At 40.9% G+C, this 13977-nt stretch overlaps 1 protein-coding gene across 1 annotated transcript; it reads right to left on the bottom strand.

The window, feature by feature from the left end:
* Positions 1-341: 341 nt before the first annotated feature.
* LOC143543202 (uncharacterized) lies at positions 342-713 on the bottom strand. The gene has a single exon (XM_077035574.1). The coding sequence runs from the start codon at positions 711-713 to the stop codon at positions 342-344; it is 372 nt and encodes a 123-aa protein (XP_076891689.1).
* Positions 714-13977: the final 13264 nt, after the last annotated feature.

Genomic DNA, 13977 nt, shown 5'->3' with positions numbered 1-13977 from the left:
TTTCTCTATGTGACCTAATTTCTAACCGGGTAACACACGGGTTAGTAACCTAGTAATAAAAACATAAAGTAGGAAAATTGTAATTTAGTCTAACATAACGGTAAAGGAAACGTCAAGTTTGTCAAACGTTTTAAAATATCTTCTTTTTTCGAATTATCATATTGTTTGGATGTGCTCAGGACAATCATGATTCCAGTTAAATATGATTCTAGAAACAAAAAGCCAAGGCCCTTATAATTATCTTATTTAGATTAGATTTAAAAGACAAAACAATATAATCAAATATTATTGAGATTACAAATCAAATATTGAAGTATTTAGGCTCACATAATCTTTTTGGTTCATACGGTAGCCAATTCCCTAGAAGCTACCAGGTTCTTGGAGATCTCGTAAATTAATCTACTCTGAAACTCACCCATCGAGTAACCACCGGAAGCCTGAAGCCTTCTCGGAACTCTTTTGGAACCGAAAACGTTTTCGTTTCCGCCGCCTAGTCTAAGCATCGTATCGATGTAGGCGCTCTTCAGCTTCATCCAGAGCCTGAACACGGAAACTTTCTTCAATCGCAACCGTTTAATGGCATTAATCTTCCAAAACCGACGGTTTCTACCTCCTAACGTTTTGGTCTTTGAAGTGCCCAAGACCCGCTGATACCTCCTTCGCCTCCATGATCTGTTCAATGCACCAAGGAAACAACTTGGGACTATTTCCATTATTGTACAACTGTGTGGGTGCAGCTGATTAGTTGTAATATATATATATTATTTCTGACTATATAGAGACCAAGAGACTTAATATGTGTCTAATTTAATCGCTATTTGATTATAAATTAATGTTTTGTATTTAACTTATGTTACGTCTTTATTAAGTAAAATATTCTTGCATGAACCTAGTGGAACCAAAAATTCACATGGCGTATCTTCATTAATTAATCCAATGAATATTTGGCTGGAAAATGTTGATTTGATTCCAATATTCAATTTGGTTTCTACTTCAACAAAGGAGCTTTAATCAAATCAAATCAAATCAAATCAATATTCTTAGCATACAAGGTTTGTTTTCATTTTGGTAAACATTTAAGCTAAAGTTTTGCTGAAGACTTCAAAGATATATTTATTAGTCCCAATTAACACATCACTACATCACAATAGTAGCTATTTAATTTTTCCAGTGTGGTTATTCATTGTATAGTTCTAATGTGACCTCACGTACGTTGTCTATCAAACTCACTTATCATTTGAAGAGGTCTCTGCAATGGTGGATGACTCACAATATTACAATATCAACGCACTCACATTTGATTCATTTTCTATTCATATACCATTAGAAATGACAACCCAAAGTCAGGATATGAAATATATTTATGTAATGCAAGGGACGGAGCTACATAGAAGGATTTTTATACATCTTTGTAATGAGCTAGTTGTTAAATGTGTTTTATGAGTTCGGTTATGGGTCTAATAATAAGAACACAAGGGGTGCAAAATGTAATTACATGAAAGAGGAATAAAACCCTATAGCCTGTTCACAATAACATCTCTAAATTATGTGAGTGTATCCTCTGCTTGTTCACAACAACCCTAGAGCCGTCATTTTTTACATATGAAGCTAAGTGTATCCTGCATTTTTACTTGTCATACCTTCTTCCTAAACTTTGACTTCCTTCAATAATTTTATTTAGCATGTTACTACCCTCTAACATGTTTTAGATTTTATGGTCTCTTTTTAAAAGTTTTCTTTTTATTTTTTCATTTCTATAATGTTTTATTTTTATATTATATTTTTGTTTTTCTCTTTTCTTGTTTATCGTCGCTAATCGTTATAATATTTATTATTATCACTAGCAATGAATTATTGTATTATTAAACTATATATAAATATATGTGTGTATAAAAGAGTGATACTTATATTGATATTATTAATAATATTTACAATGACAATAAAAATAATTAATAATAACCAAATAGTTTTTAATTTAATATATTTAGTGAAGACTATTAAATAAAACAAATGATAGAGAGACTAATATGTATATAAATAATGTTAAGGAAAATAATTGATTTATAAGTTCAAGGGGGTGTGATTTAGTAAAAATTATATGAAGGGGGTATGTTTAGCAACACCCATTTTTTACTCTATAATTTAACATACTTTTCAAAATTTAATACTCATTTTTAGAAATTTCCCACAATTCATCCACCATTTTTAACTTTATCGTACTCGTAAACAATTATTTTATTATATTTCTCGTTTTAATACACTTACAATAATTTAAGGAGTGATGAATACAAACTTCTTATTTATAAAAAGTTGGTATATCAACTTTTTATAATTTAGGGTTGGGGTAAACAAAATGATAGATAGGATAGATGATGAGACTATCGCTATCTAGTCAAACACAATATTAAACAATGTTCCTAATAACTTCAAGCAGGCTAGGATAAGTAGGGTGTCGAACCACGAGAAGTATGTGGTCATTGTAACATGAAATTAGTTTCTAAAATTATGAAGTGAGTGTCAAGGGTACTGATCACACTAACAAAAGATTAAGTTTTAAATTTGTAATGCCTTGTTTTGAGAAATTATCAAATAAAATAATATAAATTTATTTAGTCGTGTGTAATGTTGTGTTATTTAATATAATTAAATAATCATAAGATGATAGGATAAGTATCGGGTTGTTATGGACTTAAAGCCTTTAGGTTTAGCCTATATAAGTTTTCCTAAAACCCTAATCATCCTTTTTTCATCATCTTCACCATCAGACACACACATACACAGCTCTTTGCTCATGTACACAAACCTTCCTTTTATTGATTTAAGATCTAGAGAAAATACAAAGATTTAATTCCGTTCATTCAAGATCTAAAGAAAAATCATAAGGTATGCTTTATGTTAAGTCAATCCTTTTCATTCATTCACCTTCATCTTGTTATTCATAGTTAAAAAGTTATAATGACATATAAATAAATTTTTTAAAAGCGAACCAATAACCCGACCTAAATAAACTCTAGTTGAACTGAACAAAAAGCTAGAATTTCGTTTAAATAATTAAACACAAAAAGAATAATGATTAATAAGAATAAAATACTAATAATTAGCAAGATAAAGATATATATATATATATATATTTGTGTGTGTGTGTGTATACACTTTAAGTTTTGTCCTCGTGAATGGATTCCTATTATTTCGAGTTCGGACGGGACTGGTTGAAAGGCATGTTAGACCCGAGTCCGTGTTCCAACTGAACGAGTCGTAAAGGACTCGGCTCGAACCAGTTGATCGATTCAAATAGCAAGAGAATAAGCCGACTCGAGCCAAATAGTGAACTCGAGTAGAAATGGCGAACTCGAGCCGAATCCCAAACTCGACTGGAATTAGGACTCGAGCCGAATCTCAAAACTTAACTGGAATGGTGAAACTCGAGCCGAATGAACCATGCCAAATGACTCGAGCCAAATGAACTCGAGCCAAACGGTGAACTCGAGTGTTAGAGCATAATGTCTATTGCTAGGGTCAAGTGGTATCAGAGATTTAAGGCTCGTTACTAGCTGGAACATTTCAAGTTTTCAAGATTTTCCTCTCTGCATTTAAATTCCACCATCAAAAGTTCTCCAAAAGCTCACACATTGTTCCTTACCTATTCGTGACAAACCCTACCAAAATTCATTCAATTTCTACATCATTTGCACCCATAAATTTCAAAATTACCAAATTGGAGATCTTCACCGTATATGTCATGACAGTGTATATGTTCTTCACATTTAACATATACGGCGTATAACATATACGCCGCATATGTTATAAAGTGAACACTTATACGTTGACCACATACATATACGTTGACCATTCTTTAAAACATATACGTTGACCATTCTTCAAAACATATACGTTGACTCTTCTTGAGTTTCAAACTTATACGTTGACCAGAGAAGATATACGTTGACTTGATCAAAATGGAAAACCTAAGTGCGTTCGTGTCACAACCGTCTATATTACTTCAAAACATAAATTTGGAAAATGAGATGGGTACAGCCAATAAGCCTCCTAAGCTTCTTAGGATGGAAGATTATCCTTCATGGGCCGACAAATTTGAGACGTATGTTCAAGCATTGAACAACGAAACATGGACAGCTGTTGAAGAAGAATACATCATCCCTAATAATGAGAATGGGGAAAACTACAGACTGTCACAAATTGCTGATGCGGATAAATCATTGTTTCTCAAAGAAAAGAAAATGCTTAATCTTTTCCAACAAGCCATCAAAGCCAAGATCTTTCAATTACTACAGCACAATGGCTCTTGTTATTCCATTTGGCATGCATTATTGAACAAGGATCTAGGAAATCCTGACATGCGTAAAAGTAAAATAGCACTGCATAAGAAAGAATTCGATATATTTACTCAAGTTAAGGGTGAATCTTTTACTTAGTTTGTTGAAAGATATTGCTATCTTGTGAATGAGATGAAAAGGCTAAAGATTGACAAGCCTGAGTATGAATACATCGATAAACTTACTGATGCTTTGCCTGAAGAGTGGGGTACTTTCATAATGATTCAACAATCTAACCCCATTGCTTATGCTTGTCTGAACCTTGCAAGTTTTATCGAGAAGCTTGAAGCTCATGATCTGGAGCTTAGAAAGAAACAAAAGATGAAATCCACAACCGTATCACAAGATATGGGTTTGTATTACAAGGGTTCTAATTCAAGTGTACTCCAAATCCCAAGATTCCTATTGCATTTTATGATAAGTCAATCAGTCAAGCTTGTGTTACAAATGTCGATGCTACTCCTCAATACAGTAGTAGTTATTCAGGAACAATCCCTACTGCTCAAGCTTCAAATTCAAAGGATTTTGATGTTATCCAGTGCAACATAGCTGTGAATCTGAAGAATACAGGAAACATGACCACTGACAATATCAAAGAACACATGGCTTTTCTAGGATCTGTTCTAGAATCATATGAGTGTTTGGTGGCGGGTCGCATTGGAAATTATAATATGACTAAAGAATATTATGATCAGATTGATCCAGAGGAAATGGAGATGATTAACATAAGATGGTGTATGGCTAGTGTGATAAGAAGAGCACAAAGATTCAAAGAAATAACTGCTCAGAATGTGCTTGATGGCACAACTTCTAAGTTAGGCTTCGACAAGTCTAAAGTTAGATGTTTTCGTTGCAAAGAGAAAGGGCATTTCAAGAGGGAATGTACAAGCAAAACTGTGGATGACAATGCTGCTAATCCTTTTGGACGAGATTACTATAAACAAGCTATATATCATGGTCCAGAGGGAGAATCATCGAAGGGGAAGAAAACTTCTGAACCATCAACCTCGCAGCAAAAGTCATTTATAGCTCAAGTTGATGAAGGTTTTTGTGACACCCGGTAATTTCCCAACCCTATAAACTAAGTAATCAACCTAATAATTAGGTGATTGTGAATATTATGCGCGCTATATTAGAATCAGCGCGGGCACGTTATGTGCGCCCTGCGCGAGCGCGCTATATTAGAATCAGCGCGGGCACGTTATGTGCGCCCTGCGCGAGCGCGCTATGTTAGAATCAGCGCGGGCAATTGTTATGTACGCCCTACGCGAGCGCGCGATGTAAGAACCAGCGTGGGCATATGTTATGTGCGCCATGCGCGAATGTTTTGGCTTTATGTTTTCATGTAACTTAACTTTATGTTGTCTGATGGGTTGACCGTCCCGCATGATGCTAAGGCGGGTGCATCCTAAATCGTTTATGCGCGTGCGGAAGGAGAACTAACCTCCCCGCATGGCGGGAACATTGAGAGTTAGTTTGTCTGAAGCTCCAAGATGGAATTGACTTCAACATAACTGATCACTATGTTGAAATACCAAGACCACCTGGAGAATCTACAAATGAGACTCAATGTCCCTGACTGCGAGAAGGTTACGTACCTACCCGCAGCAAAGAAATGTCCTTCACGCAGAGAGCTATGCGCACAAAGCTATACGCGCAGAACACTTAGCCTAATCTCCAGATATAAGGGGATTATTCCCGCCCAAAAAGAAAACAGTTGCGTGTTTCAGAGATTTCTACTTTTTAACTGTACACTGACAAAAGCACCTGGAAAAAGCATACTGTAACATGAAAAGTCAACTGTCAGCCACCCTACTCTCACCAACCACAGACCTGCATGTCCTGTCCAAATCAAATCAGAATCTTTTACCCACTCCTCCACTTCTAAATAAATAATAATAATTTCCAGACTTTATCATCATTACACCTAGATATGAAAAGATTACAATCCCCTAAAGCAAGGGATTGTGTTCCCTAAATCTTGCCTATAAATATGTAACCCAAATTATCACCCAAACACACTTCAAACTTCTCTCTTAAAACTGCAAATTGCACTAATCATCGTCCAAGCACCCGTTTGATTTTCAATTCCGTTCCTGTTACTAGGTAAGCCGAGATTATAACCCTGAGATCTACTTTCCAACCCTTATATTCTCCTATTTCTTGATCTTAATATATATACTTGTTAATTAATCGTAATCTAGACCTTCAATTCCGAGGCCAACACCAAGAAAACCCGAATCTCGATTAATCCCTTAACAAGAACCACAGGTGAGTCTCACAGCCCCCATTTTCACTATTTTCACTATTTTTAAACTGTTTTCGGGGCGAGGGACACGTACTGAAATAATGTTTTATCATGATATACTTACAAGCTATGCAAGCGATTATGTGTTTAAATTATGTTTCATGATGAGCAATGCAAGCGGTTATCTATGGTTTTCGATGTTAGTGCACCAGATTCGAGTAAGTGATCACTTTACCATTGGAACTCTAAGGGTAGGGACTGCTGGTTTGATCCGCCCACTCGTAGGGGTCGCACCTCTTACACAGACGAGTGCCTAGCATGTCACGGGGCAGTACTATGGGTTTGAGCCCGCTCGTAGAGGTCGCTCCTCTTACGCAGATGAGCGCCTGGTTTTCCGGCACAACGTCCGCGCGTAACCCGCGGGACGGTATTATTCGCTCGTAGTTGCAGCGCCACTTACACAGACGAGCACGGTTCTCAGAAATGTTCGCGCGTAACCCGCGGGACGGATTTATCGAAGGAAACGTTATCAGAACTATGTTTTACTAAGCATGTGTTTCAATGATGCTATCAGAATTATGTTTTAGAATGGTTTTTATCAAGACTATGATGCAATACGATTTATCAAGTTACTAAAACTTGTGAACTCACTCAGTTTATACTGATTCAAATGTTTTACGTGTCTTTCAGGAGATAACTAGGTAGCGCATAGAGTCACACTTAGAGCACCTCACGCTGAACATCTAAAACTAGCTTTTTGGAAGATTTTAGTTCTATCCCTTCGATGCGCGCGGTTGTTCCCGCCACGCAAAGGGGATATGGCGTGGAAATCTTCAACAGTTTTTATACTTGGATGTTTTTATGTAATCTTTAAACAATGTAATGTATTTGTATTAAACATTTCATGCGCAATGAAAATCTTACTTTGAATGTTTGCAATGGCCCGTGCTTAATTATCAATCCCCACTCGCGCGCGCCCGGCTGTTTCCGCCGTTCAGGGTCGGGTATGACAGATTGGTATCAGAGCACTGGTTATAGCGAACTAGGAAAAGAAGTTTTAACCTAGACTATAACCGTCGGGGAATCGCATAAAGTATTTTTCAAGGAAAATATTTTCAAAAGAAAAACCACACACACTTAGGAACACGGGTCACACAATGTCTAGTGAACATTAAGGATAAAAACACTATGTGCTCATGGTACATGCGCTAAGTTTGTTATATTTTCTTTTTTTTAAAGAACGAGAATGCCTCCAACCAGAGCCAAGGGAATTACCATGACACCCGAGGAACTCGCGGAAATAATCGCGCAGGCGATCGCGACACATGAGGCCAGCAAGGCCGAATCTAGTCAGGGTCGTCAGAACGAGACCCCAGAACCCGAATCAGGAGCCTTGGATAAAGGGTGCTCCTATAAGACATTTATGGCCTGTAGGCCTTGGCCATTCAAGGGTACCGAAGGGGCCATTGGGCTCTACAACTGGATTGACAAGATGGAGACAGTTCTCTCCATTAGCAGATGTAGTGAGAACCAGAAGGTCCTTTACGCGACCTGCATGTTCCAAGAAGCAGCTTCGTCTTGGTGGAAGCTTCAAGTGAAGACTTTGGGGCGAGAAGTTGCTCTTCACAAGACCTGGGAGGAACTGAAGGAAATGTTGATGAGAAAGTTCTGCTCTCGCGCAGAAATTCAGAGTCTGCAACAGGAATTCTGGAACCACACCATGATGGGAACGGATATCGACGCCTACAACAACCGGTTCAACGAGCTTTGCCAGTTGGTTCCAGACATGGCAAACACGGAGGAAAAGAAGATCGAGAGGTATATCTTTGGGTTACCTCCTGTTGTTAGGGTTCCGCTCAACGCCGCAGCGCCCCCAACCTTTGATGAGGCGGTAGCGCGGGCCATCACCCTTACAAGGGATACGGTCCGTGCGGGTATGTTGACTACGCGCGGAAACGAGCAGCGAACCTCTGACTCCAAGAGAAAATGGAACTCTCACCACCGAGGGTCCGACTCCAAGCAGCCACCGTTCAAGAAGCAGGAGAGCGCAAGGGTTTACGCGAACCAAGCCGCGGAGCCATCAAGGAAAGGATACAGCGGGCCTTACCCATGGTGCAACAAATGCAAGTTTCACCATGAGGGTGAATGCGCGAGCGTCATGTGCGCCAAATGTAACAGGCCAGGGCACAAGACGGTGAATTGCCGTGCTAAGGAAGCTGGAGCCAGTGACAACTGCTACGCATGCGGGAAACCAGGGCATTTCAGTCGGGATTGCCCACAAAAGGGAAACCAAGCTCGCGGGAGAGCTTTTGTGATCGGCGCAGGCGAAGCAAAAGAAGAGCCGAATGTGGTAACCGGTACGTTTTTACTTAACGGCCATTTTGCATCTGTCTTATTTGATACTGGCGCTGACCTAAGTTTTATATCCGCTGAGTTTAAAGACTCCCTGGGCTTAGCAACCAGTAGGCTAGACACACCTTATACTATAGAACTAGCCAATGGTAGGCAGTTATGCGCGAACGAAAGAACTGAACAATGTGTAATAGTCATGGGAGGTCACGGGTTCAATATTAACTTGTTGCCAATAGACTTGGGAAGTTTTGACATTGTGGTAGGTATGGATTGGTTAGTCGAGAACCACCCGGAGGTTAATTGCCATGAGAAGCAGGTTCGGATCCCACTGTTGAAAGAAGAAACCTTGGTGATTCAAGGGGAAAGAAGGGGAGTTGCGACGAAACTGATTTCGTGCCTAAAGGCGCGCAAGTGCCTAAGGAAAGGGTGCTACGCCTTCCTGGCGCATGTAGTAGAGAAGGAACGAGATGAGCGAAGAATTGAAGACTTACCAATAGTGCGCGAATTTCCAGAAGTTTTTCCTGAAGATTTGCCCGGATTACCGCCGCCGCGACAAGTCGAATTTCGTATTGATTTAGTCCCAGGAGCTGCGCCAGTAGCTCGAGCGCCTTATCGATTAGCTCCATCTGAGATTCAAGAGCTATCCAATCAGCTACAGGAACTATTGGATAAGGGTTTCATACGCCCAAGCTTCTCACCTTGGGGAGCTCCAGTACTGTTTGTAAAGAAGAAGGATGGTTCCTTCCGGATGTGTATTGACTATAGGGAGCTGAACAAGCTGACAGTCAAGAATCGGTACCCCTTACCGAGGATTGACGACTTATTTGACCAGTTGCAGGGATCCAGTTATTATTCGAAGATAGATCTACGGTCAGGATACCACCAACTTAGGGTCCATGAGGAAGATGTGCCGAAAACAGCCTTCCGAACTAGATACGGCCATTATGAGTTCTTAGTGATGCCTTTCGGGCTAACTAATGCGCCGGCTGTATTCATGGATTTGATAAACCGCGTGTGCAAACCATACTTGGATAAGTTTGTGATTGTATTTATAGATGACATTCTGATTTACTCTCGGACCAAGGCCGAGCATGAGCGACACCTGAGATTGATTTTGGAATTGTTGAGGAAGGAAAGGTTGTATGCGAAGTTTTCCAAGTGTGAGTTTTGGCTTAGAGAAGTTCACTTTCTCGGACACGTTGTAAACGAGAAAGGAATACACGTTGATCCTTCCAAAGTTAAGGCCATCGAAAACTGGGAAGCGCCAAAAACCCCAACTGAGGTGAGGCAATTCCTAGGACTAGCTGGCTACTATCGACGCTTCATTGAGAACTTCTCCAAGATAGCTCTACCTCTGACCGCGCTAACTCAGAAAGACAAGAAGTTTGTTTGGGGCGAAAATCAGGAAGCGGCATTTCAAATGTTGAAACAGAAGTTATGTAGTGCGCCAATTTTGTCTCTGCCCGAGGGGACGGATGACATCGTCGTTTACTGCGACGCTTCACATCAGGGACTTGGATGTGTCCTTATGCAGCGAGACAAAGTCATAGCGTATGCCTCGCGCCAACTCAAGGCCAATGAAAAGAACTACACAACGCATGATCTGGAACTTGGAGCGGTTGTCTTCGCGTTAAAGATTTGGCGCCATTACCTCTATGGTACAAAGTGTATAATCTTTACGGATCACAAGAGCCTTCAACATATATTTGATCAACAGGATTTAAACATGAAGCAACGAAGATGGGTGGAGTTGTTGAATGATTATGATTGTGAAATTAAGTACCACCCTGGAAAGGCGAACGTGGTAGCAGACGCGCTAAGTAGGAAGGAGCGAATAAAAACGCTACGAGTCAAGGCTCTAAGGTTGACCATTCGCGCAGATCTCTCTACCCACATCAGAGACGCTCAGCAAAAAGCCTTGAAACCAGAGTTTGTTAAAAACGAATCCCTTGGGGGTATGATTAAGAATTTGGAGATCAAGGAAAACGACACTCGATATTTTGCTAACCGCATATGGGTCCCTCTCAAGGGAGGATTGCGCGAGCAAGTATTAAACGAAGCTCACAAGACGCGGTATTCCGTACATCCTGGCGCAGACAAGATGTACCAAGATGTTAAAGTGCTGTACTGGTGGCCCAATCTTAAAGGCGCCATCGCGACGTATGTCAGTAAGTGCCTGACGTGTTCGAAGGTAAAGGCTGAATACCAGAAGCCGTCGGGGTTACTTCAGCAGCCAGAAATTCCCATGTGGAAGTGGGAACAAATCTCTATGGACTTCATCACCAAACTGCCAAGGACACCTGGGGGTTACGACACGATCTGGGTTATTGTAGATCGGCTAACTAAGTCAGCGCACTTCCTGCCGATCAAGGAAACCGATAAGATGGAAAAGTTAGCCCGATTGTATATTCGAGAAGTAGTTTCAAAACATGGAGTCCCAGTGTCCATCATTTCTGATAGAGATAGTCGGTTCACCTCAAGGTTTTGGAGATCGTTACAAGGGGCTTTAGGTACTCGTCTTGACATGAGTACGGCATATCATCCCCAAACGGATGGACAAAGCGAGCGAACAATCCAGACATTGGAAGATATGCTGCGCGCGTGCGCAATCGATTTCGGAGGTAGCTGGGATACTCATCTCCCATTGGTTGAATTTTCTTACAACAACAGTTATCACACAAGCCTCAAGGCTGCGCCGTTTGAAGCTTTGTACGGGCGCAAGTGTAGATCCCCACTGTGCTGGGCTGAAGTGGGTGACAAGCAAATGACTGGTCCAGAATTGATCCAAGAAACGACAGACAAGATTTTTCAGATACGGGATCGCCTTAAGACAGCGCGCGACAGACAGAAGAGCTACGCAGATGTGCGAAGGAAACCGTTGGAATTTCAAGTAGGGGATAGAGTACTTTTGAAAGTCTCTCCATGGAAAGGAGTCCCCCGTTTCGGCAAGCGAGGAAAGTTGAATCCGCGCTACATTGGACCATTCGAGATCCTGGAAAGGATCGGTCCGGTTGCTTATAAACTCCGTTTACCCGCCGAACTCAGTGGAGTTCATGATACGTTTCATGTGTCCAACCTCAAAAAGTGTTTATCTGACGAAACGTTGATTTTACCGTTGGAAGAGATTCACATCGACAAACAACTGCACTTCGTAGAAGAACCTATAGCAGTAACCGATTGGAAAGAACAAAAGTTACGCAGAAGCAGAATCAAGTTAGTAAAGGTTCAATGGAACTCAAGGCGTGGGCCTGAATTCACTTGGGAAAGAGAAGATCAAATACGCAAGAAATACCCACACCTCTTTCAGAGCATGGCTTCTGCCAGCGACGTCTCCTAAATTTCGGGACGAAATTCTCTTAACAGGGGGAAAATGTGACACCCGGTAATTTCCCAACCCTATAAACTAAGTAATCAACCTAATAATTAGGTGATTGTGAATATTATGCGCGCTATATTAGAATCAGCGCGGGCACGTTATGTGCGCCCTGCGCGAGCGCGCTATATTAGAATCAGCGCGGGCACGTTATGTGCGCCCTGCGCGAGCGCGCTATGTTAGAATCAGCGCGGGCAATTGTTATGTACGCCCTGCGCGAGCGCGCGATGTAAGAACCAGCGTGGGCATATGTTATGTGCGCCATGCGCGAATGTTTTGGCTTTATGTTTTCATGTAACTTAACTTTATGTTGTCTGATGGGTTGACCGTCCCGCATGATGCTAAGGCGGGTGCATCCTAAATCGTTTATGCGCGTGCGGAAGGAGAACTAACCTCCCCGCATGGCGGGAACATTGAGAGTTAGTTTGTCTGAAGCTCCAAGATGGAATTGACTTCAACATAACTGATCACTATGTTGAAATACCAAGACCACCTGGAGAATCTACAAATGAGACTCAATGTCCCTGACTGCGAGAAGGTTACGTACCTACCCGCAGCAAAGAAATGTCCTTCACGCAGAGAGCTATGCGCACAAAGCTATACGCGCAGAACACTTAGCCTAATCTCCAGATATAAGGGGATTATTCCCTCCCAAAAAGAAAACAGTTGCGTGTTTCAGAGATTTCTACTTTTTAACTGTACACTGACAAAAGCACCCGGAAAAAGCATACTGTAACATGAAAAGTCAACTGTTAGCCACCCTACTCTCACCAACCACAGACCTGCATGTCCTGTCCAAATCAAATCAGAATCTTTTACCCACTCCTCCACTTCTAAATAAATAATAATAATTTCCAGACTTTATCATCATTACACCTAGATATGAAAAGATTACAATCCCCTAAAGCAAGGGATTGTGTTCCCTAAATCTGGCCAATAAATATGTAACCCAAATTATCACCCAAACACACTTCAAACTTCTCTCTTAAAACTGCAAATTGCACTAATCATCGTCCAAGCACCCGTTTGATTTTCAATTCCGTTCCTGTTACTAGGTAAGCCGAGATTATAACCCTGAGATCTACTTTCCAACCCTTATATTCTCCTATTTCTTGATCTTAATATATATACTTGTTAATTAATCGTATTCTAGACCTTCAATTCCGAGGCCAACACCAAGAAAACCCGAATCTCGATTAATCCCTTAACAAGAACCACAGGTGAGTCTCACAGCCCCCATTTTCACTATTTTCACTATTTTTAAACTGTTTTCGGGGCGAGGGACACGTACTGAAATAATGTTTTATCATGATATACTTACAAGCTATGCAAGCGATTATGTGTTTAAATTATGTTTCATGATGAGCAATGCAAGCGGTTATCTATGGTTTTCGATGTTAGTGCACCAGATTCGAGTAAGTGATCACTTTACCATTGGAACTCTAAGGGTAGGGACTGCTGGTTTGATCCGCCCACTCGTAGGGGTCGCACCTCTTACACAGACGAGTGCCTAGCATGTCACGGGGCAGTACTATGGGTTTGAGCCCGCTCGTAGAGGTCGCTCCTCTTACGCAGATGAGCGCCTGGTTTTCCGGCACAACGTCCGCGCGTAACCCGCGGGACGGTATTATTCGCTCGTAGTGGCAGCGCCACTTACACAGACGAGCACG

The sequence above is a fragment of the Bidens hawaiensis genome, unplaced genomic scaffold (genome assembly GCF_021521415.1).
Source record: "Bidens hawaiensis isolate Kalapana, Puna unplaced genomic scaffold, B.hawaiensis_p1.1 tig00000864_1, whole genome shotgun sequence".
Lineage (NCBI taxonomy): Eukaryota > Viridiplantae > Streptophyta > Magnoliopsida > Asterales > Asteraceae > Bidens > Bidens hawaiensis.
The sequence above is the reverse complement of the archived record's forward strand: the minus strand, read 5'-3'. Positions and strand labels throughout refer to the sequence as shown.